Source organism: Ranitomeya imitator, chromosome 3 (assembly GCF_032444005.1).
Source record: "Ranitomeya imitator isolate aRanImi1 chromosome 3, aRanImi1.pri, whole genome shotgun sequence".
Lineage (NCBI taxonomy): Eukaryota > Metazoa > Chordata > Amphibia > Anura > Dendrobatidae > Ranitomeya > Ranitomeya imitator.
The window spans coordinates 436,476,979-436,503,768 of NC_091284.1; the positions used below are offsets into that span (position 1 = coordinate 436,476,979).

Below are 26,790 nucleotides of genomic sequence, written 5' to 3' on the forward strand. Positions count from 1 at the left end.
TAATGGGACCAGCATTTGTGTTACAATAGAACACTGACTCCCAAGGGATGAAAGGTAACCGGTAGCTGGACCCGTTGAAGAGCAGTGTGTACGCAAAACAATCTTTGTCCACACGGTGACCCACTCTCCCTCCCGTCTCCATGTCTTCTTTGTGCATACAATAACGACGTTATTTACCAACTACAGACCACGGAGTGCCACCCTTCATCCTCTCATCTGCACAATAGAACAATGACTCAAAACATCTCTAAGGACTATGTGGCCCAGAAGGAGAGGGATGGAGTGTGGCACCAGATGACATGGCCTCCATAACTACCTGACCTCAGCCCAATTGAGGTGGTTTGGAATGAGTTAGACCACGAAGTGAAGGCAAAGCAGAGAAACAGAGAAGCGCTCAGCACCTCCGGGAAGTCCTTCAAGACTGCTGGAAAGCCATGCCAGGTGGCTACCCGATGAAGCTGCTTCAGAGAATACCAAGGGTGTAACAATGGCAGAGATTGAAGCTGGGCCTGCGCGGTGAGGGACCCCCGACGGCGGCACAAACTTCAACTGCATGCGCTTCCACCAAAGTTTGCATCGGGGTCCAGCGGACTCGTTACTCCACTGACGCCAAGGGTGTAACGCTGTCACCAGAAAGGGGACTTTAAGGAATCCAAGGCGGAACACATAGTCGGCCTTAGGCTACTTTCACACTAGCGTCGGAATCTCCCCATCGCAATGCGTCGGGCAGAGATTCCGATGCCAGCGTTTGACGCACTGCACAACGGGTGCAGCGGATGCATTCTCTGGCGCATCCGCTGCCCCATTGTGAGGTGCAGGGAGGTGGGGGCGGAGTTCCGGCCGCGCATGCGTGGTCGGAAAAAGCGGTCCGTCAGGAGCAAAAAACGTTACATGTAACGTTTCTTGCTCCCGGCGGTCCGCCACAACACGGCGCAACCGTCGCACGGCGGTTGCGACGTGTGGCAAAGCGTCGCTAATGTTAATCTATGGGGCAAAAACGCATCCTGCAAACAACTTTGCAGGATGCGTTTTTTGCCATAAACGACGCATTGCGACGTCTGGCAAAAAACGCCAGTGTGAAAGTAGCCTTTGTTCCGTGTTACTTTGTGGTTTTTCTGCCTTCAGTCTGAATCAACAATCTGCACATTCCCCTTAGATAACCGATTGTATGCACAGGTCCCACTGTACGTGGTGTCATTCTGCTGTAGTCAGCACGTATTCTGTGCTCATTCCCCACCTGACTAGCACAGGGAGGACTACAAGTCACAGCCATTATATTGTACTATAGTCTGCACGTGTTCCATGGTTAGGATCTCCAGGAAACCTGTGCTCCTTCCTCAGGTACCAATCACTTCATGCTTTCACCAGGTGCAGCGCACTCTCCGCCAAGCACAGCTGTGCACTGGCCACACGGCACTGCCGCCGCTGTACAGGCTCGGACTCCTCCTCCTCCTCCTCACGTGACCGGTCACATGACCATGACATCATCAAAGGTCCTTTACCAGACTAGAGTAGTCTAATCTGTGCCGTCGCCCGCTGGAGCCCGGATACGTGACCGCACGCCGCCGCCTGGCCTCTGTACTCCGGTCCGGTATAGTGTCCTCCCTCTGTGGCTGCTGCTGGATGTGGTGAGGAGCAGTCCTCCCCTCCCCCGCCCAGTCCCCGTATACCGTGTGCGTGCGCTGTGCGGCCAGTGTACACAATGATCACTGCAGGCAGCCCCCGGGAAGTGGGACGGTGTGTGTGCGGAGAGCTGGGGGCTCCCACACTAGGGGCTTATGCAGAATGTGTACACACAGAAGTGTGTGTGTGAGATTATGTGCACTTATGTAACTATGTATAACCACACACACTGTCATCTATACATACACCTATAGATTTCAGTGTGTCTATCCATGTGTACTATTGTGTGTCTGTGTATATATCATGCACACAACCATTATATAAAGTGGGAAAAATAAGTGTTTGATATCCTGCCGATTCTGCAAGTTTTCACACCCACAAAGAATGGCGAGGTCTGTAATTATTATCGTAGGTACACTTCCACTGTGAGAGACAAAAATCTAAAAAAAAAAAATAAAATAAGTATTTGGTCACCTACCGAGCAGCAAGAACTCTGGCTCTCCAGGCCTGTTAGCTTATCTTTAACCCTTTACCCCCCAAGGGTGGTTTGCACGTTAATGACCGGGCCAATTTTTACAATTTTCACCACTGTCCATTTATGAGGTTATAACTCTGGAACGCTTCAACGGATCCCAGTGATTCTGAAAGTTTTTTTTTACATATTGTACTTCATGATAGCGGTAACGTTTCTTTGATATGACTTGCTTTTATTTGTGAAAAAAAATTGAAATTTGGCGAAAATGTCGCAAATTTCCAACTTTTAATTTTCATGCTCTTAAACCACAGATTTGTCACACAAAATACATAATAAGTAACATTTCCCACATGTCTACTTTACATCAGCACAATTTTGAAGCCAACATTTTTTTTGTTAGGAAGTTATAAGGGTTAAAAGTTGACCAGCAATTTCTCATTTTTCCAGCAAAATGTACAAAACCATTTTTATAGGGTCCACATCACATTTGAAGTCAGTTTGAGGGGTTTATATGTCAGAAAATACCTAAAAATCAACTTTTTGGTATCTACTCCACTTGCCGTGTTTGGAGGAAGAAGAAGGATGAGTACAACAACAAGAACACCAGCCCAACTGTGAAGCATGGTGGGGGAAGCATCATACTTTGGGGGTGCTTTTTTGCGAAGGGAACAAGATGACCAGTGGCCTAGCCAGTCTCCAGAGCAAAACCCAGAAGAAAATCTTTGGCGGGAGCTGAAATGCAATGTTGCCGAGCAACATCCCCGAAACCTGAAAGATCTGGAGAAGATCTGTGTAGAGGAGTGAGCCAAAATCCCTGCTGCAGTGTGCGCAAACTTGGTCAAGAACTACAGGCAACGTCTGACCTCTGTAATTGCAAACAAAGGTTTCTGTTCCAAATACTGAGTTCTGTTTTTCTATTGTACTAAATACTTATTTCATGCGATAAAGCACTTGCAAATTAATTATGTAAAATCATTCAATGTGATTTGCTGGATTGTTTTAAAAAGTCTTTCACAGTGGAAGTGTACCTACAATAAAAATTACAGACCTCTCCATTCTTTGGAGGTGGGAAAACTTGCAAAATCGGTAATGTATCAAATACTTATTTTCCCCACTGTGTGTATACATGTACACACACGCAACACACTATATACAGTGGTGTGAAAAAGTGTTTGCCCCTTCCTGATTTCCTATTCTTTTGCATGTTTGTCACACTTAAATGTTTCAGATTACCAAACATATTTAAATATTAGAGAAAGATAACACACAAAATGCAGTGTTAAATTAAAGGGAACCTGTCACCCCATTTTTTCAGATTGAGATATAAATACTGTTAAATAGGGCCTGCACTGTGCGTTACAATAGTGTTTGTAGTGTACCCTGATTCCCCACCTATGCTGCGAAATACATTACCAAAGTCGCCGTTTTCGCCTGTCAATCAGGCTGGTCAGGTCAGGTGGGCGTGGTGACATCGCTCTTTTCTTCCCCAGCTTTCTGTTGGTGGCGTAGTGGTGTGCGCATGTCCAAGTTCCGAATCCACTGCGCGCACGTGAAGAAACAGCGCGCGATCTGCGCTATTACCCCTGTCATCGGGGGGGGGGCGGCCGTCTTCCTGGGGCCGCGCGTGCGCAGATGGAGTGTTCTGCTGCACGGGGCTTCAGGAAAATGGCCGCGGGATGCCGCGCGTGCGCAGATGGAGATCGCGGCGGCCATTTTCTCGAAGCCGAGATGCAGCAGAACACTCCATCTGCGCACGCGCGGCCCCAGGAAGATGGCCGCCCCCACCGATGACAGGGGTAATAGCGCAGATCGCGCGCTGTTTCTTCACGTGCGCGCAGTGGATTCGGAACTTGGACATGCGCACACCACTACGCCACCAACGGAAAGCTGGGGAAGAAAAGAGCGATGTCACCACGCCCACCTGACCTGACCAGCCTGATTGACAGGCGAAAACGGCGACTTTGGTAATGTATTTCGCAGCATAGGTGGGGAATCAGGGTACACTACATACACTATTGTAACGCACAGCGCAGGCCCTATTTAACAGTATTTATATCTCAATCTGAAAAAACGGGGTGACAGGTTCCCTTTAAGGTCTTTATTGTTAAGGGTAAAAGAAATCCAAACCATACAGGGCCCTGTATGAAAAAGTGATTGCCCCCTAAACCTAATGGCTGTTTGCAGTTGTTGCTGCTAAGGGTGACCCAATCAAGCGTTTGCGATAATTGGCAATTAGTCTTTTACAACGCTCTGGAGGAATTTTGGCCCACTCATACTTGCAGAATTATTGTAATTCAGCCACATTGGAGCGTTTCTAAGCATGAAATGCCATTTTAAGGTCATGTCACAGCATCTCAATCGGATTAAGGTCAGGACTTATACTACGCCACTCCAAAGTGTTAATTTTGTTTTGTTTTTTTAAGCTATTCAGAGGTGGACTTGCTGGAGTGTTTTCGATCAGTGTCTTGCTGCATAACCCAAGTGCTCTTCACCTTGAGGTCATGAACAGATGAACAGACATTCTTCTTCAGTATTTATTGGTAGACGGCAAATTTCATGGTTTCATGTACCACAGCAAGTTTTGCAGGTCCTAAAGCAGCAAAACAGACCCAGACCATCACATTATCACCACCATATTTTACTGTTGGTATGCTGTTCCTTTTCTGAAATGCTGCGTTACTTCTATGCAAGATGTAATGGGACATACACCTTCCAAAAAGTTAAATTTTTTGTCTCGTCAGCACACAGAGTATTCTCTCAAAAGTCTTGGGGACATTCAAGATGCTTTCTGGAAAAACTGAGATGAGTCTTGATGTTCTTATTACTCAGCAATGGTTTTCATCTTGGAGCTCTGCCATGCAGGCCATTTTTGCCCAGTCTCTTTCTTATGGTGGAATCATCAACACTGACATTAAAGGGAACCTGTCAGCAGGATTGTGCACAGTAACCTATAGACAGTGTCAGGTCAGCGCCATTATACTGAATAAACTGATACCTTGGTTGATGAAATCCATCTTGTGGTTGTTTCTTAATCTTTATTTTCAGTTTTGTGTTAATGAGATTCTCGTACCCTAAGGTGGGGATGGGGTATGTGGTGCTCTGATTATACACTGCTCCAAAAAAATAAAGGGAACACTTAAGCAAATCAAACTTCCGTGAAATCAAACTGTCCAATTAGGAAGCAACACTGACATTCAATTCACATGCTGTTGTGCAAATGGAATAGACAACAGATGGAAATGATTGGCAATTATCAAGACACACTCAATAAAGGAGTGGTTCTGCAGGTGGGGACCACAGACCACATCTCAGTACCAATGCTTTCTGGCTGATGAATTGGTCACTTTTGAATGTTGGCTGTGCTTTCACACTCATGGTAGCATGAGACGGACTCAACAACCCACACAAGTGGCTCAGGTAGTGCAGCTCATCCAGGATGGCACATCAATGTGAGCTGTGGCAAGAAGGTTTTCTGTGCCTGTCAGCGTAGTGTCCAGAGGCTGGAGGCGCTACCAGGAGACAGGCCAGTACACCAGGAGACGTGGAGGGGGATGTAGGAGGGCAACAACCCAGCAGCAGGACCGCTACCTCAGCCTTTGTAAAAGGAGGAACAGGAGGAGCACTGCCAGAGCCCTGCAAAATGACCTCCAGCAGGCCACAAATGTGCATGTGTCTGCAGTAACAGTTAGAAACTGACTCCATGAGGATGATCTGAGTGCCAGAAGTCCACAGATGGGGGTTGTCCTCACAGCCCAACACCGTGCAGGACTCTTGGCACTTGTCACAGAACACCAGGATTGGTAAATTCACCACTGGCACCCTGTGCTCTTCACAGATGAAAGAAGGTTCACACTGAGCACATGTAACAGTCTGGAGACGCTGTGGAGAGCAACCTGCTGCCTGCAACATCCTTCAGCATGACCGGTTTGGCAGTGGGTGAGTAATGGTGTGGGGTGGCATTTCTTTGGAGGGCCGCACAGCCCTCCATGTGCTCGCCAGAGATAGCCTGACTGCCATTAGGTACCGAGATGAGATCCTCAGACCCCTTGTGAGACCATATGCTGGTGCTGTTGGCCCTGGGTACCTCCCAATGCAGGACAATGCCTGCCTTCTTTGTGGCTGTAGTGTGTCAGCAGTTCCTGCAAGATGAAGGCATTGAAGCTATGGACTGGCCCGCCCGTTCCCCAGACCTGAATCTGATTGAGCACATCTGGGACATCATGTCTCGCTCCATCCACCAATGTCACGTTGCACCACAGACTGTCCAGGAGTTGGCGGATGCTTTAGTCCAGGTCTGGGAGGAGATCACTTAGGAGACCATCCGCCGCCTCATCAGGAGCATGCCCAGGCGTTGTGGGGTGGTCATACAGGCACTTGCTGGCCACACACACTACTGTGAGCATCATTTCCTTGTCTTGAGGCATTTCCACTGAAGTTAGATCAGCCTGTAATTTGATTATCCACTTTGATTTTGAGTATCATTCCAAATCCAGACCTCCATGGGATATTAATTTTGATTTACATTGATCATATTTATGTTTTATTCTTCTCAATGCATTCCACTATGTAATGAATAAAGATTTGCAACTGGAATATTGAATTCAGTGATCTCTAGGATGTGGGATTTTAGTGTTCCCTTTATTTTTTTGAGCAGTGTATATTCATGCAGACTGCTGACAGGACACTGATCTGCCCCCTAGTTTGCATAATGAATACCATCATATGCTGAATTAAAAAAAAGCTGCAGGCAGGTGCCGGCCGTGGCACCTGCGCTGCCACATAATCGCATGGTTAATGTGCACTTTTATCCCTGCGCAGTAGCAGCTATCAGTTTGTATAGAGATCCGATAGCTGCTGTTGCGCAGGTGCCGGCGGTGCCGTCTTGCTGGAGAAGAAGAAAAATGTTCTCCACCAAGATGACACCACCCGCGCCTGCACAGTAGCAGCTGTTGGCGTTCTCTGAGAGCTGCTTCAGTGCAGGCGCAAGGGGCGCCATCTTGGTGGAGGACATTTTTTTTTTTTTTTACTTCTCCAGTAAGATGGCGCCACCGGCACCTGCGCAACAGCAGCTATCGGATCTCTATACAAACCGATAGCTGCAACTGAGCAGGCGCCATTTTCAAAATTACTTCTTTTTTTTTTTTCCCCTCCCTCAAGTAAATCTGCAAAAGAGATAAAAGTGCACAGTAACCATGTGATTATGCGGCAGCGCAGGTGCCACAGTCGGCACCTGCCCGCAGAAGCTTTTTTTTTTTTTTTTTTTTTTTATTCAGTATGTGCTGGTATTCAATATGCAAACTAGGGGCAGGTCAGTGAGGGATCAGTGACCTGTCAGCAGTCTGCATAATGAATATATAATCAGAGCACCACATATCCCATCCCCGCCTTAGGGCACGAGGATCTCATTAACACAAAACTGGAAATAAAGATTAAGAAACAACCACAAGACGGATTTCATCAACCAAGGTATCAGTTTATCCAGTATAATGGCGCCAACCTGACACTGTGTGTAGGTTACTGTGCACAATGCTGTTGACAGGTTCCCATTAAAGGGAACCTGTCACCTGAATTTGGCGGCACCGGTTTTCGGTCATATGGGCGGAGTTTTCTGGTGTTTGATTCACCCTTTCCTTACCCGATGGCTGCATGCTGGCTGCAATATTGGATTGAAGTTCATTCTCTGTCCTCCGTAGTACACGCCTGCGCAAGGCAAGATTACCTTGCGCATGCGTGTACTACGGAGGACAGAGAATGAACTTCAATCCAATATTGCGGCCAGCATGCAGCCATCGGGTAAGGAAAGGGTGAATCAAATACCAGAAAACTCCGCCCATATGACCGAAAACCTGTCCCGCCAAATTCAGGTGACAGGTTCCGTTTAACTGAGGCCTGCAGTTCTTTGGATGTTGTTGTGGGGTCTTTTGTGACCTCTTGGTTGAGTCTTCGCTGCGCTCTTGGGGTAGTTTTGGTCGGCTGGCCAGTCCTGGGAAGATTCACCACTGTTCCTTGTTTTTGCCATTAGTGGATAATAGCTCACTGTGGTTCACTTGAGTCCCAAAGCTTTAGAAATGGATTTATAACCTTTTCCAAACTGATAGATTACTATTACTTTTTTCATTTGTTACAGAATTTCTTTGGATAGCTACATGATGTAAAGCTTTTGAGGATGTTTTGGTCTGTGGCACTTTGTCAGGCAGGTCCTATTTAAGTGATTTCTTGATTGAGAACGTGTGGCAGTAATCAGGCCTGCTTGTGGCTAGGGAATTTGAACTCAGTTCCCAATAATGTGATAAATCGCCGTTATTTTATGTTTAAGGGGAGCAATCACTTTTTCCATTACGTCCCTCCGGACAGCACCATGGAGGTAGTCATTTCTTGACCTATAGCGGGACAGGATTACTGAGAGGTTAAAAGGCCCCTCCCACATCCACCCTCCAGTGTTTTTCCTGTCCCTACAGGGGATGGTTGTATGAGAAGTTGCTCCTAGAGTGAAGATAACCTGTGGACGTTTGCGCAGACGGACTCATGGATCGGGGGTCCTGACCTTCCCTTCCCCCTTTCAGAAAGTCCTTGGCTGACACCTCTCTGAGAGGTTCCTCAGCCAACAGCCATCCTGTGCAATGGGCTCAGGGGGATAGTGCGGCACGTCCAATCCTTCCCCCTGTCAATAGCCTGGGGCTGAAACTTCCCGGTGGGGAGTCCCTCAGCCACAGAGACCAGTGCAGCTGACGGGCTCCTGGGTAGAGCCGCTTCCTCCCGATGGGGGGGGCTCTCGGCTCGCATGCTGACCGGCCACTGACCGCTACTTCCGGGTGTTGCGTGATGGAGAAGGTCGTTCCGCTTTCGGTAACGTCAGAGCGGGGCGCCGGGACTGTGTCAAGTGGCAGAGGATCCCATACTCGCTGCTCTTACACCAGTCAGGGCTCCTAAGATAAAGAATCTGTGTCCAGGACTCTTACAGTTGAGAACCCATAGTCCCACTGCCTCACAGTAGATAATCCTCTAGCTATAGAGTAGGGTTCCTGGCACCATGGCAATCTAGGTGTATAAATAAATAAGTTGACACATATAAAATGTCTGGCCTAATGACTCATATAGAGGCAGTTTCAAATAATCTCATGTCAAGGATTTTTACCAGCAACCCCCCCCTTACATTCATCGATTCCAGACTCCCTGTGTCTCACATCAGTAAAACAGGAGTGATGAATCACACTTCCCTTTCAGCGATTCTAAGGAGAAGCCCGATGTTGGTAATGGCAGGAGATATTACCTGCCGGATGGTGTATTCCTTAGTTTCAATAATATCCAACCCTTACTTGGGGTTTAGACATCTAAGGATTTGGAATAGATGTGATCTCCTGAATGAGTAATGTGCGTACATCCCAATTATCTGCCATTATCCATGTACTAGCTGTTATTGGTTTGATCTTCCCGCAGTCCAGGGCCTCTGTCTTGAAAGTATCCTTGTAGTATGGTAAGCTGGTCTGTAACCAAGGTTTAACCTGGGCCCCGAAGGACCGATGAAGGATCAGTCAGGTGGTGTTAAGCACATGCAGCCGATTATTGGTCGGTACAGCCCTCATTGTGTGGTGACTGACTGTCACCATACTTTTGCTGGGCAATAAGGTTTTTTTAAACCTATTCTGGGGCTGCGGTGTTTATAAGTATCTATCACAATAACTGTAATAACTCGCTGCAGTTCATTATTGGTATTTGGGTACAAACAGTGTTTCACTCTCTGTTTCTGCTGCATACCTTGTTTTCCACATTCATACTCAAATTGGCCATTATAGACGTATATCAGACACTCACAACGGTGATTATCTTTGCGGATCTCTTTAGATATCCATATTTCTTCTGATCTTTCAGATCATTTCTATATTCAAAAGACCACAGTACCAACCCATATAGAAATAAATGATTGGCACAAGGAATGTAAAATTAACAAATTTTATTTTCATAAACCAACAATTTAACATGTATCATAATTACCTAGGTACCTCAAACCACAACTTGAAGCCACTAGGCGTAGGGCACAAATCACCACAACTGCTATATTAGTAAATAACAAGAGATAGAACCGTACAGTATAACATATCACATACACATGGTACCTCCCTATGCCATACTTAATTTAAGCCACTGGCGCACGCCTAAGTGGCAAACAAGCCGAGGGAAACTGTCCACGTGCTTAATAGGCTGCCTGCATAGTGTAAAAGTATTGCAATAGCAAGTATATAAAGGTATATTACCTGTATAGTGCCCACGTCCTAATGTGCGACCCTCCCCTGTTTCCCCATGAAGGAAAACAACTAAGAATAATGTAGGATGTATTGGGGGAGGTGGAGGAGACATTAAATGCATAGAGGTTTAGCCCAATCAAATGGAATAGCAGGAATTATTATTATTTTTTTAAGACGTTCGGAGTTACAAAGATATTGACTATATTAAGATTTTTTATATTTTGTCAGATATTTATGTTTCACTAATTCCATGCTCTTCACCTTCTTTTTTACTTCTCCCACACTTTCTTCATCATCCACAGGAGCAGCATCTTTTTCATCAACTTCTTCTTCACCTTATTCATCTTCTTCACCTTCTTCCTATTATTCTTTTTTTACATTCTTCATATTCTTTTTATTCAACTATTCTTCTTCTTCATATTCTACTTCTTCATCTTCTTCATATTCTTCTTCATCATATTCTTATTTGTGACAGGCATTCCTGTAGTTATCTATAAAAGTTTGAAGATTACACCTTCCGTTCTGCCTGTCACAACAAGAGTTACTGGAACCCGGTTGCTAAGCAGGAGGTACCCGTGCCAGAAAGCACTACCAAGGACCACCTGACGTTAGTGGAACTCGAATACCCAGAAGGAGACACCTAAGCCAAAGGCTCTGCCCGGAACCAGCTGACGGTACTGGAACCAGGGGACCTATTCAAGATTGTCTTCATAAGAACCAGCTAATGGTGCTGGAAGTCAGATAGGCAGCAGAAGGTCCACAGGAAAAAAAAAAATTACTAGGCCGCGAGCCGGCCGTAGTTACCGAAAACCCACAGTCCTACAGGGGGAGCTTGTCCTATTGGCGCTACAGAACCAGCCTTGATTGCCAGTTCCCGCAGCCCACATAGGAAGCACATAAACTGCAGGCACCATAGAGTCGGCTAACCCAACCGCAACACGACAGAACAACGTATTGGAGGCAAAGTGACCTTGATACTACCTGGAAACAGCTGACGTGCTGGAACCAGGCTGGGCAGGAGGGAGTACCCATGCCAAAGACACTTCTGAGCAGCAAATGGCGGTGTTGGAGCCCAGGGATTACATGACAAACAGAGTGTAGGCTGAGGCCTAATTGGAGCAAGTTGAAATGGAACCTTTAACTCCCCCCCCAGGCGTTTGCAACTAGAAGAGCCACCTTGTGCAGCAGTAATGCTGCACAAGGAAAAGGTGGCTCTTTTAATTATGCTCCTTGCACACGCTGAACGAAACACTTATAAAATGTGGCCCCTCATACCGTGAAACCATCCCGGAGGTGGGACTTTCCTTCTTAATGAGACGCAGCACAGCCGTCATTCATACCCCCTTGGCGCCGGGCGCAGCCTCCTGAGCGTTGTTTGTTTCTGTCCCGGAGCCTGCACTGTTATGTTATCCCTTGGCCATGCGCAGTTAGCGCTGCCCGTCTTCTGACATCTTTTGATATCAGGCTGACTGTGCCTGTGCGGTCGCGCTGCCGCAGAAGAAGACGGGTAGCGCTAACTGCGAATGCCCAAGGTTTAACATAACAGCGCAGGCTCCGGGACAGATTCAAACACCGCTTAAGGGGGCGGCGCCCAGCGCCAAGGGGGTATGAATGCCAGCTGTGCTGTGTCTCATTACGAGGCAAAGTCCCACCTCTGGGACAGTTTCACGGTATGAGGGGACACATATTTTATAAGTGTTAAGTTCAGCGTGTGCAAGGAGCATAACTAAAAGAGCTACCTTTTCCTGGTGCATCATTTGTGCTGCACAAGGTGTCTCTTTCAGCTACAAACGCCTGGGGGGGGACAGGTTCCCTTTAATTTCTGTAGTAGTGTGAGTGTGGAGGTAGCAGGAGTAATTGCCGGATACACAGCAGGGGATCAGCTGACGTTACTGAAACCCAATAACACTGGGTCATGTGTTGACTGTGCAGACGGCACTTCTGAGCAGCAACTGGCGGTGTTGGAGCCCAGAGATTACAGTTCAGGTGGTAGAAACATGAACACAACAGGAGACCTGGATACTGTTGCTAACCAAGTATTTAATCTGGAAGAGGAGTGGCAAATTCCTGCGAGATCCAGGCCTTATTTATTTTCAGAAAAGTAAGCCGGTCAACGTTATCGGAGGATAGTCGCATGCGACGGTCTGTTAGTACACCACATGCGGCACTAAAGACGCGTTCCGATAATACACTAGCAGCAGGGCAAGCCAGCACCTCCAATGCATACTGGCTAAGCTCTGGCCATGTATCCAGCTTAGAGACCCAAAACATGAAGGGGGAAGAGCCGTGTGGGAGTACACTGAGAGGGCAAGATATGTAGTCTGTCACCATCTGACGGAAACATTGCCTCCTACTGACTGGAGCCGTCTGTGATGGTGTAGACATTTGTGGCGCCACAGTTGGGTCATACTGGTCTTGCCTTGTGCTGAGGCACTGCTTCTGCTCCCTGTTTGTGCTGAGCTTCCTCCACTGCCTCGACGCACTGAGCTGCTTTGTAAAGCACTAGCAGCATTGCTAGATGGAAGATGATGGAATGCACCAGTGTGTCTTGGTACTCCTGAGGGAAAGGTATCGTCCCTGTCCATGGTGACTGGTTCACGCATCGGTGGTGAGGTGGACCTTGCTACTGACGGCGTTTAATAGCGCATGTTTAATGTTTCCCTCCACATGCTTTTGCAGGGCAGGGACGGCTTGCCTGCTAAAATAAAAGCGGCTAGGCACATTGTATTGTAGGACTGCCAATGCCATCAAGTTACTGAAGGTGTCAGTCTCCACCAGCCTGAATGACAGCATTTCAAGGGACAGTAGATTTGCAATGCCAGCATTCAGAGCCTGTGCTCGGGGGTGGTTTGCCGAGAATGGCCGCCTTTTCTCCCATGCCTGTGCTACCGATGGCTGTAGACTGGGCTGGGAGTGTGAGGATGACTGGGAACGTGTTGCTGTGGGTGGAATTACACTGGGTCTGTGGACAACAGTGCCAGAGGTTCTTCCATGGCGATCCTGTGAGGAAGCCGAACCAGCTGTGTGTGAGCTGGAGGAAGAGGCTACAACATGAGCTGAAGAGGTGGTAGGTGCCGCTGTTGGTTGACCTAGGTCTTCAGTGTGTTTTTGTAACTCCACCACGTGCCTGGTCCGCACATGTTTCCACATATTTGTGCTATTGAGGTTGCTGACACTTTTCCCTCTTTTGACTTTCTGATGACACAGCTTGCATTTAACAAAGCAAATGTCATCTGCAACTGTGTCAAAAAAAGGACCAGACACTGCAAGTTTTGGGAGCACCCGTTTAGGCTTTTGGAAGACGCATGGTCCTAATGGGTGCTGAAGTGGAGGCTACAGGCAATGCAGTCTTCCCCCTCCCTCTCCCTCTTTGGGCCGTTCGGGGAATCTCTTCCTCAGAGCTGCTCCCACCACCTTCCTGTACCTCACGCCATGATGGGTCAAGGACCTCATCATCTACACTACCCTCTTCCACCAACTGTTTTTCCTGGGTAGTCTCGGCAGCGCAGTACGCACCGGAAAGTAGCACCTGAGTCTCATCATCAGATGCGTACTGAGGTGTGCTGACCGGAGGCACTGGCCCACCCGCCTCTTTAGATTCAGAGAGACAAAGCAGTTGGGCATCACTGCATACTGCCTCTTTTTCCATTTCTCGAATGCTGCTTGGCTGGCCCCCTTATTCCAAGCCAAGAGATTCAGAGAACAGAAGTAGAGATGGCTTCTGTCCTGGGCTCTCTGACTGCCTGGGCAATTTGGCAGGTGATGAAGAGACAGATGGGTGCTCTTCAGTGCTCTGTGCCTGAGAGGATGTGGCACTAATTGAAGTCGATGCGTTAGCTGCCATCCATCCGACAACGGCTTCAATTTGTTCATCCCGCAGCAGCGGGGTACGGCGATCTCCTACAAAGCTGCGCATGAAGGACTGTTCCCTGCTGAAACTGGGGGATGATAAGTCACCGGTACCCGCAGCAGGCACAGAATCCCCACGTCCTCTCCCTGCTCCACGCCCACGTGCCTTACTCCCTGCCTTCTTCATCTTGGTAGACTGATAAAGATAGGCAGATAAGTACTAAGGGCTTAGTGTGCTTATTCCTGAACAGCTCCTAACAGGTATAAGAAACACTAATTTTCTAAAGTGTGGACTAGACTTTAATATGAGCTAATGTGGCCTACACAACTGTAAAGTGGAGTGTTTGGTGAACTTTATTAACTTTTTGTTTTTTTCGCAGAACAGACTACAGAGTGAGCTGCACTCACACACAGACCGTGCAGACAGCCGTGAATGGCGCTGCAAGGCCAAAAAAAGCTCCTCTATGTACTCCTATATAGTGTTTTTCCACAATCTAGCAGAATACGGATGGAAACCCACTAATAGGAGAAAAACAGGAAAAATGTGCTGCAGGCAGCACTAATGCAAAAAAGGACAATTGAACAGTATGAGGCAGTGACGCACGCTGAGCTGACTACAACCAGCGGTGGCTGTAGAACAGACAACAGCGTGAGCTGCACTCACACAGAGACCTTGCAGACAGCTGTGAACAGCGCTGCAAGGCAAAAACAAGGTTCTCACACAGCGGTTGCTAAATTAGCCTGGATAAAGCACAATTAAGCAAATCACTATCTCAAAACTGGCCCTCAGTCAGAACACAGCGTCCTGTCCTTAACTGAATTCAGAGCAGAGTGAACCAAAAATGGCGGCGGCGACTTTTATAGTGCATCATGACATCATTTCAGCAGCCAATCACAGCCATGCCAGTAGTTACCGTATTTTTCGGACTATAAGACGCACCAGACCATAAGGCGCACCCCAATTTTGGGGTGAAAATTGCAGAAAAAAAGATTTTTTTATAAGATGGGGGTCCGTCTTATTGTCCGAATTTACAGTATCTTACCTGAGGGCTGGCGGTGGCAGAGCAGGGTCACAGGAGGCAAGGTGTCGGCAGAGGTGGGGTGATGCTGGGATGAGGAGGTGCTGAGATGAGGAGGTGCTGGGATGAGGAGGTGCTGGGATGAGGAGGTGCAGTGAGAGGTATGGCGTGAGAGGGGTCCCAGGCTTACCGTGCAGGCAATGCAGGCTTACCGTGGCGGCAGAGGTGCGGTGGCAGAGGTGCAGAGGAGGCGCAGTAAGCGGGGTCCCTTTCCCCGGTATGGTGATGCAGCAGCCCGGTAAGCAGCAGAGCCAGGTGAATCCTGTTGTTATCGTTGGGGGCGGCCATCTTCCTGAGGCCGCGCGTGTGCAGATGAAGCGCTCTGCTTCCCGGGGCTTCAGGAAAATGGCCGCGGGAGGCCGTGCGTGCGCAGATGGAGATCGCGGCGGCCATTTTCCTGAAGCTCCGGGAAGCAGAGCGCTCCATCTGCTCACGCGCGGCCTCAGGAAAATGGCCGCCACCACCGATAACAACAGGATTCACCCGGCTCTGCTGCTTACCGGGCTGCTGCATCACCTCACCGGAGAAAGGGACCCCGCTTACTGCGCCTCCTCTGCCGCCGCACCTCTGCCGCTGTACCTCTGCCACTGCACCTCTGCCGCCACGGTAAGCCTGCATTGCGACTATTAGACGCACCCCCCATTTTCCCCCCTTTTTTGGGGGGGGGGAAAAGTGCGTCTTGTAGTCCGAAAAATACGGTACATGCAGAACAGGATGTGCCCACACTTCTAATGATTCCTCATTCGCTGAATTCTGGCTCTTTGAATTATGGGAACTTCCGATTCCGGTATCCGATATACTGAAAGTATCGGAACTCGGTATCGGAATTCCGATACTGCAAATATCGGCCGATACCCGATACTTGCGGTATCGGAATGCTCAACACTAGTCCTTGGGCTTCTGTACCCACCTTGGGACCTTTACTTTGGTATTCTCCACGGTGCTGTCCGGAGGGACGTAATGGAAAAAGGGAATTAGACCTACCAGTAATTCGGTTTCCACGTAGTCCCTCAGGACAGCACCCATAGATCCCTCCCTTATGTTTCTCTTTAGGTTTGCATGGGATTAATCTTCCGGCAGACCGTTTGACCATCGGGTCACCATACCTCGAGATTAAGATGAAGCCGTTAAATGGTTTATTACACACGCATTTGTAAGGGCGCGTTTAAACCATTTCCTTCCATCCTTCTGTGGTACTTTAGAAAAACACTGGAGGGGGGAGGGGCCTTTTTACCTCTCCATGATCCTGTCCCGCTATAGGTCAAGGAATGACGACCTCCATGGTGCTGTCCTGAGGGACTACCTGGAAACCGAATTACCGGTAGGTCTAATTCCCTTTTTCACCCAGGGTTCTGTAGGTTTGGATTTCTTTTTCCTTTAATAATAAAGACCTTCATTTAAAAACTGCATGTTGTGTTTACTTGTGTTATCTTTGTCTAATATTTACATTTGTTTGGTGACGGTAAACATTTAAGTGTGACAAACATGCAGGTTTTTTTTTTTTTTTTCATTTAACCCCTTCACCCCGAAGCCTGTTTTCACCTAAGTGACAGGGCCAATTTTAACAATTCTGACCACTGTCCCTTTATGAGGTTATAACTCTGAAACGCTTCAATGGATCCTGGCGATTCTGACATTGTTTTCTCGTGACATATTGTACTTCATGATAGTGGTAAAATTTATTTGATATTACCTTTGTTTATTTGTGAAAAAAATGGAAATTTGGCAAAAATTTTGAAAATTTTGCAATTTTTAAACTTTGAATTTTTATACCCTTGCATTAGAGACTCATATCGCACAAATTAGTTAATAAATAACATTTCCCACATGTCTACTTTACATCAGCAACATTTTGGAACCAATTTTTTTTTCGTTAGGGAGTTATAAGGGTTAAAAGTTAAACAGCGATTTCTCATTTTTTCATCAACTTTTATAAAACCATTTTTTGTAGGGACCACATCATATTTGAAGTCACTTTGAGAGGCTTATAGGATTTAAAATACCCAAAAGTGACACCATTCTAAAAACTACACCCCCCGAGGTACTCAAAACCACATTCAAGAAGTTTATTAACCCTTCAGGTGCTTCACAGGAATTAACGGAATGTGGAAGGAAAAAAATAACATTTAACTTTTTTTTCCACATAATGATCTTTTAGCAACATTTTTTTTATTTTCACAAGGGTAAAAGAAGAAAATGGACCACGAAAGTTGTTGTGCAATTCCTTCTGAATACACTGATACCCCATATGTGGGAGAAAACCACTGTCTGGGTGCACGGCAGGGCTCGGAAGGGAAGGAGCGCCTTTTGACTATTTCAAACCAAAATTGGCTGGAATTGAGATCGGACACCATGTCCCGTTTGGAGAGCCCCTGATGTACCTAAACAGTGGAAAACCGCCACAAGTGACCCCATTTTGGAAACTAGACCCTTCAAGGAACTTATCTAGCTATGTGGTGAGCACATTGAACCCCCAGGTGCTTCACAAAAGTTTAGAACGTGGAGGCGTAAAAATAAAAATTCACATTTTTCCCCCAAAAATGATCTTTTAACAACAATTTTTTTATCTTCACAAGTGTAAAAGGAGAAAATGGACCACTAAAGTTGTTGACCAATTTATCCTGAATACACTGACACCCCATATGTGGGGGAAAACCACTGCTTGGGCACACGGCAGGGCTCGGAAGGGAAGGAGCGCCATTTGACTTTTACAAACCAAAATTGGCTGGAATTGAGATCGGACACCATGTCCCGTTTGGAGAGCCCCTGATGTGCCTAAACAGTGGAAAACCGCCACAAGTGACCCCATTTTGGAAACTAGACCCTTCAAGGAACTTATCTAGCTATGTGGTGAGCACATTGAACCCCCAGGTGCTTCACAAAAGTTTAGAACGTAGAGGCGTAAAAATAAAAATTCACATTTTTTTCCCAAAAATGATCTTTTAACAACAATTTTTTTATCTTCACAAGTGTAAAAGGAGAAAATGGACCACTAAAGTTGTTGACCAATTTATCCTGAATACACTGATACCCCATATGTGGGGAAAAACCACTGTTTGTGCGCATGGCAGAGCTCGGAAGGGAAGGGGCACCATTTGGAATGCAGACTTAGATGGATTGGTCTGCAGGCGTCACGTTGCATTTGCAGAGCCCCTGATGTGCCTAAACAGTGGAAAACCGCCACAAGTGACCCCATTTTGAAAACTGGACCTCCCAAGGAATTTATTTAGATATGTGGTGAGCACCGTAAACCTCCAAGTGCCTCACTCCACAAGTGACCCCATTTTGAAAACTGGACCTCCCAAGGAATTTATTTAGATATGTGGTGAGCACCGTAAACCTCCAAGTGCCTCACTCCACAAGTGACCCTATTTTTAAAACTGGACCTCCCAAGGAATTTATTTAGATATGTGGTGAGCACCGTAAACCTCCAAGTGCCTCACTCCACAAGTGACCCTATTTTTAAAACTGGACCTCCCAAGGAATTTATTTAGATATGTGGTGAGCACCGTAAACCTCCAAGTGCCTCACTCCACAAGTGACCCTATTTTTAAAACTGGACCTCCCAAGGAATTTATTTAGATATGTGGTGAGCACCGTAAACCTGCAAGTGCCTCACTCCACAAGTGACCCCATGTTGGAAACTACACAGTGTGTTGTGTCAACAGGGTATAAACTAATTTTTATTAATTTGTGGACGTGTGGTATGCTTTGAAGCAATCCTTAATGCAAAGGCCAGGTTTCTCAGGGCAGGTTTCACAATGGTAAATTGTGTCCTTTCGGATTCCCCTCTTGGAACATACTCTGCACCGTTTTTGTGATCGTCCTGTCTTCGCTGTTTGGGGAACCTGTCCTGGGAAATGTTGACCTTGGACAATACGGGCACTATCAGATTCAGAAGTACTGGGACCCTCACCTCCCTGAGTGCCAAACATTAGGGCCTTGATGACTACCTCCTGAAACTGAAGGAAGGTCCCCGTATTGCCTGCAGATCGGGACAGCACAAAAGCATTGTACAGTGCCATCTGTACAATGTGCACGGCCAATTTTTTGTACCATACGTAAGCTTTTCGCATGGCACTGTATGGTTGGAGAACCTGATCTGAGAGATCCACACCACCCATGTACCGATTGTAATCCAGGATACAATCTGGCTTTGGGACTTGTGTTGTGGTCCCACGAACAGTGACAAGGGTGCTGTTGTCACGGTGTATGGTGGTCAGGATAAGGACATCCCTTTTGTCCTAATACTTGACCACCAGCATGTTGTCGCTGCATTTGGCTCTGCTTTCCCCTTTTCTTAGCGTTTGCCCAATTAGCGGCTTAGGGAGGCCTCGCTGATTTTTTTCGCACGCTGCCACATGCAGCTGTTCCTCTGGCAGAGAGGGCCTTGAAGAGTGGGATGCTGGTGTAAAAGTTGTCAATGTAGAGGTGATAACCCTTATCCAGCAGTGGGTGCAGCAATTCCCACACAATTTTCCCACTCACCCCCAGGATGGGGGGGCATTCAGGGGGGTTAATCTGGGTGTCCTTACCCTCGTAGACCCTAAATCTGTGGGTGTACCCTGAGGTACTCTCGCACAGTTTGTACAACTTTATTCCGTACCTGGACCTCTTACTGGGCAGGTACTGTCGGAATTTTAGCCTCCCTTTGAAATGAACGAGAGATTCATCAATAGCGATGTCCCTCTGGGGTGTGTACGCCTCAGCAAATTTTCTGCTGAAGTGTTCAACCACTGGACGAATTTTATATAGACAATCAAAGTTTGGATCGTCTCGGGGAGGACACTGCGCATTATCACTGAAATGCAAAAATTTTTGGATCGCTTCAAATCGTGTCCTTTTCATGGCCATGCGGAATACCGGTGTACTGTAGAGAATGTCAGTACTCCAGTATTGCCGAAGCTTTGGCTTTTTGATTAGGCCCATATGCAGCACAATTCACCAAAATGTCATCATCTCTGCTGCATTTACGGGGGTCCATCTGGCATAAAATGATGTGGGATTTTGGGTGAAAAATTGTTGGGCATACAGGTTCGTCTGGGCCACCATAATATTTATTATTTCATCACTGAAAAAGAATTTGAAGAAATCAATTTCAGTGAGGCCAGTCGTGTCAAACTGGATTCCTGAGCTGCTGCTGAAATCCGGAATGACGGGCTGAAAATTTTCCGGGGGTGCAATCCATACGGGATCGATTGCTGCAGGAGTTGCCTGGGTCCTACGGCGCCTTATTAGGGGTCTTTCCTCACCAGATGAGGAGGAGGATGAGGAGGAGGAGGAGGAGGAGGAGGAATAGAGGAACGTGGGATCTTCCTCACTGGCTGAATCTGTGTCGGACGCAAGGATGGCGTAAGCCTCCTCTGGTGAATAGCGCCTTGTTGACGAATAGGCCATTTTTTTTTTCCCAAACGCACTAAAAATTAGACGACGCAACTAATTATTCTTTTTACAAAAGAAAAGCGAACGCCACTAACAGTGTGACGTACGCTCCCCTAATGCACTAGAGATTATCCGGCGATAGCAGATTTTTTTTATGCACAAGACGCTACCTCCCTACCTATAAAACTCAGTACGATTTTTTTTTTTCTAAAAGATGATCGGTGGTCACTAACGCTGTGACGCCGGCTACACTAACACGCTACCACTAAACTACTCTGTACAATTTTTTTTTTTCTCTAAAAAAAAAAAAAGACCGGTCGTCACGAACGCTGTGACACCAGCTAATCTACGTCTAAGACTACACTGTACTAACTACTATTATATTTTTGTAAAAGAAAAAAAACTTCGCTTAGACTGCGAAGTCCGTTACACTAACTAGCTAAAAAATAAAAGTCCTGTGGCGCAGTCTCTGATCAGCAGCGATACTGATCAGAGCGCTGCGGACACAGGAAGCGCACGAATGCTCTGCGCGGGACGCCGCGCACAGGAAAAAAAGCGCAAAAAAGTGCGCAAAAATTGAATTGGAGGGGGGTACTTGAACAGGGATGGAGGGACGTCACCAAACACTGACGCCGGCTACGCTACCTTGTTACGTCTAAAACTACACTGTACTAACTACAATTTTTTTTCTAAAAAAAAAAAAAACGGACGTCGCTTAGACTGCAATGTCCGCTACACTAACTAACTAAAAAAAAAAAGTCCTGTGGCGCAGTCTCTGATCAGCAGCGATACTGATCAGAGCGCTGCGGACACAGGAAGAGCACGAATGCTCTGCGCGGGACGCCGCGCACAGGAAAAAAAGCGCAAAAAAGTGCGCAAAAATTTCAATTGGAGGGTGGGGGAGGGAGGGGGTACTGGAACAGGGATGGGGGGATGGGAAAGGGGTGGGGGAGGTGCTGCTGCTGCTGTGATCACAGGAGTCACACAGCAGGCAGATGGCAGCAGAGAGCACACAGCACTGGAGCACAAGCTGGAGCACAAGCTGGAAGCAGGAGATCGCAGGGACGATCGCACTGGCCACCAATGGATTATTTGACTAAGGTGACAGAGGGGCTTAGACCACCGCTCTGCACGCCAAATCTGAGAGAATGATGGCGTGCAGGGCGCTGATCGGTATTTTAAATTAACCCCTTTGGCGCTGATTGGCTAGAAGCTATTGTTCAGCCAATCAGCGCCATAGGGGTTAATCAGGTGAGGTGACGTGGTGATCACCCCACCTACTGTGACGGCTGTGATTGGTGCGACGTCACACAGCATCAATCACAGCCTGTCACATGCTTTTTTTTTTTTTTTTTTAAACTTTATTGTCAAATCGCTGTGATTGGCTGGTCAGAATTGACCAGCCAATCACAGCGATCGGTGATGCGGGGGGGCGGTGCAGGCACTCGGGGCTGCGTGCACGGATGGTCTGCTGTCAGGGACAGCAGACACCGGAACCCGATCACCGCGCGGTGCCGCGCGGTGACCGGAAAATGGCGGCGCCGTACTAGTACTGCGGCTGGCACTAATGCAGTGCCGGCAGCGCAGTACTAGTACGCCGCATGGCGCGAAGGGGTTAAACACATACAGGGAAAAAAAACCATGCTCATCTGAACAAGCCCAACTGAATAACATAGGTCCGAGTGCTGTCTGTGTGAGGTCCGTTTTTCCATGGAGAGCACTCTGAAAATCCATTTGTGTGAATATAGCCTTAGTGTATGTATGAACACATCGGGGCAGATTCATTAAAGCTTCCATGCTATTATTTTAGCATAAAGCGTTGAAAAGTAACAGAATTTTGGTGCAACTGGAGGCTGCACATAAAATGATGCAACTTGTTGTTTTCTTGCCGCTCAGATCCGACAAGGTGGGTGGGCGGGGGAAGGGCAGCTGCCGCTGGTCAAATCCATGACGTGCAGCTTTTTCTCCAGCAGGGACTGGAGTAGGATTTTTGGTGGGGTACACACAGAGGGGTATGCCACTCGTCCAGCCTCATGAAGAGGCGTATGACTCCAGCCTTTCTCCTCATCAAGACCGGTGTGAACAACGCCAGTCTTGATGTATCAGGCCCATCATCTTTTCCAGGCAGTTTCTGCCTGTAACCTGCTTTATAAAGCGCTCAAAAAATGTTAAAAATAATGAACATGTGCACAACAATGTGAAAACCATTTGCTGTTCTTATGTTCTTTATGTTGTAACTTCTGTTAACCACTTCAGGCTTCAAAAGCCTTGAAGCTGCTAACAGAAATGGTGTGCCCAATCTTCTGGCAGCTTAGTTTAAGCTGCTTACTATGGTACTTTTTTCATTTTTAATATAAAAAAATGCATCAAAATGTCACCAAGGAAGACGCTTCTGTAAAAATCGCCTTGGTTTTCCTGAAGCATCTTCTTATGCAAAAACTCAGTGTGCATGTACCCTAAGACTACATCAAGAATCCCTGTCTGTCTTTCTATTTGGTTTTTGTATATGGGGTGTATTTTTCTGCTTAAAATTAATTTGCTGTGCATCAACAATAGTTTCATTGTTTTTTCTTTCTGCACATTATTATGACCCAACACAAACACCGCAGCAGAGTTCTGATGAAATCCTTGGGAAGTTTACATCAAGCAGATCTGACAAGTTTTTTGGAGCAGATTCCATGCCAAAAACCGTAGCAAACAAACATTTCTTTATTGCATTTATGCCTTTGTGTTTTCCCATTTTGTTTTTGTGTTCCATTTTACATTCCAGCTGTGGGTGGAGTTTAGTTTTACCAGATGTTTTATTTCTTATTTTGCAACTTTTTCAAAAAGTCACAAGATTATACCCTCCCTTCCCGTAGTGAATTTATGTACGGCAGAAATTTTTTGTGTCATTTTTCACTGAAGAATACTTACGTTATTGCCGTGTATTGTACGAGCAATGCTGGGTTAAAAAAAACTATTAATTACAAGTCCTAAATGTTTTAATCACCTCATTTTTTTTCCATTGTGTATTGCCACATCTGTAAAAGTCCAAACTTTTTTTAAATGAAAAAAAAAATGATCCTATATGGTAAGTGGCATAAACTAAAAAAATGGAGGCCAGAAATTAAATTTTTCATCACCTTGCCTCCTAAAACTGAAAATATTATCTCCAAAAAGTAGCAATAAAAGCAAACTAATAAAGATTGCCATAGCTAAATATATATATATATATATATATATATATATATATATATATATATATATATATATATATATATATATATATATATATATATATAAGATTTAAGTGGCTTTCCTCTTTGAGCAGTGACTTTCCGCCTGCTTTCTATTACTTGTACATTATGATGTTATTACATTTTTGGTGTTTTGCTTCCATTTCAGAGGATGACAATCTGCTGTCACTGAGTAGATCTGGAGTGACACGGATCCGCCACACTTTGCCATGCAGACAGACGTCAATACTACTGAGGAGCTGCGATTTCGCATTCCACGCAAACGCCAGAAAATCAGCAACTTGAGCTCAGGCACTACAGTATGTATATTTCAAAGACTTCTTTACTCCAGGCAGCGACTCTCATCAACATTGCAATTATAACACCAGGGAAGAAAAGTGGTGGAATTGTGGAAACCACAAGAACGATAGACATGTTAATGATTTGTCAATGATATAAAAAAGGGAAACATTTTCAAGCATCTTTTTTTTTTTCAGTATTGAGGATACATGTTTAAAAATTCACACACTTACACACCTTGGGTGCTATCATTTAGGTTATTAGTGGTTGGCTGAGAAATGTTCTGACATGCTAAATGACTTGGGTGCACAAATCATCAAGATCCGCACCCTTTGCACTGGCCAGCCAATGACGTCCAAGATGTACTGAATGGGAGATAAGTTTGAAGATATTCAGGCCATGGTGCCTGCTCAGAGTAGCAAGAGCTACATGCGGCGAGATGTTGTCGTATTGAAAAACGGCTCCTGGGACACATTGAAGATATGGTCATACCATTGGTTCCACCACCAAATCAATGGAATTCCAAGCTGGTAATGTACCTGGAATGAAGACTAGAGGGGTCTGGATGCCTTATATTATACCACCCCAATTCTTAAACCCACGAGTAGGACTACTGTCATGGTCGCTTGTGAAGGCCGCTTCATGGAGTTGCCTGTGTGATCTCAGATTTGAAGAATAGCTGGTAGTGATCCATTCTGTACTGCAAGTGAAATTGGACATCACATATCAAGTCTATCATGTCAGTGTCTACAGAAACCAGCAAAAGGTGTTTGCACAACATTGGCCTACGACTTAGATGTCAACCTACAGGTCTTCCATTGACCTCACACCACCGCTCTGAAAAGCTATCATGGTGTAGAGCAAGACTGCAATGAAGGCTTAAATCAGGTCTCTCCTCTTCAGCGAGAATACATGGGTAACGCCATGAAGAGGCTTTCACAAGGGGATGTGAAAGTGTCCCAGGAACAGTTTTTCAAAATGACAATGCCAGGCCACATGTTGGTCATGCTACTGTGAGCAGTATATGTGGCCTAAATGTGCTACCATAGCCTTCAGCATCTCCAGACTTGTCACTCATCAATCACATCTGAGATGTCAGTGGACAACAATCACAAAGACAACTGCCAGCAGTGGATCTTGATGTTTTGTTCAAGTGCATTCAGCATGACAAACACTCCTCAGACAACCATTAATAACCTCAGTAATAACCTCATCGATCCTGTCATTTTTTACATTTCAAGACTTACCGTATCCTTGTTGTAATTTTAATATTGAGGAGTGTAAAATATATCCAGTGGGGCCAATTAATCCCTTAGTGTCACAGCCTGTTTTGGCCTTTATGACAATTTTTTTCCCCTCACTTTTGTTGTCCAAGGGCCATAACTTTTTGTTTTTTGGCAGCAGTTTACAAGGGGTTTTTTTCTGGAATATTTGTATTTGCCATTGGCATCATTTTGGGGTACATATACGTTCTTAAACATTTATTAGCTGTTTATGGGAAGGAATTGGGGTTTTTTGCATTTTAAATTTTACGCTAAATGCTGTGATGCACAAATTAAGTGTTCATTTTTTATTCTGTAGGTTAGTACAATTATAGCCATATCAAACCTAGTTAATTTTTCTTAACACACCATTCCATGATTAGGTATATTTGATATGTTAACATCTTTCTGCCGGTTGATGTAATCATGACAATACTAAGGTTTTTATTGTGTTTTGCAAAAGAGATGACTTTTTAAATAAATTCTGTTTTTCATTTGTCACCATTTTGACACCTACGCAATTCTTACTTTTTGTAGATTTCTTTTTAAAGGGAACCTGTCACCCCCAAAACTAAGAACTAAGCCCACCGGCATCAGGGGTTTATCTACAGCATTCTGTAATGCTGTAGATAAGCCCCCGATGTATCCTGAAAGATGAGAAAAAGAGGTTAGATTATACTCACCCAGGGGCGGTCCCAGTTCTGTTCTGGTCCGATGGGCGTCGCAGTCCGAGGCCTCCCATCTTCTTATGATGACGTCCTCTTCTTGTCTTCACTGCGGCTCCAGCGCAGGCGTACTTTGTCTGCCCTGTTGAGGGCAGAGCAAAGTACTGCAGTGCGCAGGCGCCGGGAAAGGTCAGAGAGGTCTGGCGCCTGCGCACTGCAGTACTTTGCTCTGCCCTCAACAGGCCAGACAAAGTACGCCTGCACTGGAGCCAAAGTGTGAAGACAAGAAGAGGACGTCATCGTAAGAAGATGGGAGGCCCCGAACCAGAACCGCAGCGGGACCGCCCCTGGGGGAGTATAATCTAACCTCTTTTTCTCATCTTTCAGGATACATCGGGGGCTTATCTACAGCATTACGGAATGCTGTAGATAAGCCCCTGATGCCGGTGGGCTTACCTCACCCGTGATTTTGGGGGTGACAGGTTCCCTTTAAGGGTCAAACAAACTATTAAAAATTAAAAATACATTCTCCATGTAGATGGAGTTCCTTTTCCTGTTTTTTCGTGGGAATATACTATACAGACTAAAAGTTTGGACACACCTTCTCATTTAAAGATTTTTCTGTATTTTCATGACTATGAAAATTGTACATTCACACTGAAGGCATCAAAACTATGAATTAACACATGTGGAA

At 46.1% G+C, this 26,790-nt stretch overlaps 1 protein-coding gene across 3 annotated transcripts in view; it reads left to right on the plus strand.

The window, feature by feature from the left end:
* Positions 1-1,491: 1,491 nt before the first annotated feature.
* The window catches only part of BEND2 (BEN domain containing 2), a 90,412-nt gene continuing 65,113 nt past the window's right edge, over positions 1,492-26,790 (plus strand). For 2 of the 3 annotated variants that reach the window (XM_069757328.1, XM_069757330.1), the window contains exons 1-2: positions 1,492-1,628; positions 24,039-24,189. In XM_069757328.1, coding sequence (XP_069613429.1) covers positions 24,100-24,189 — 90 coding nt within the window. In that variant the 5' untranslated portion in view covers positions 1,492-1,628; positions 24,039-24,099. Of the gene's footprint in view, positions 1,629-4,521; positions 4,746-24,038; positions 24,190-26,790 lie in introns of all 3 variants that reach the window. The other variant, XM_069757329.1, reaches the window with a different exon arrangement.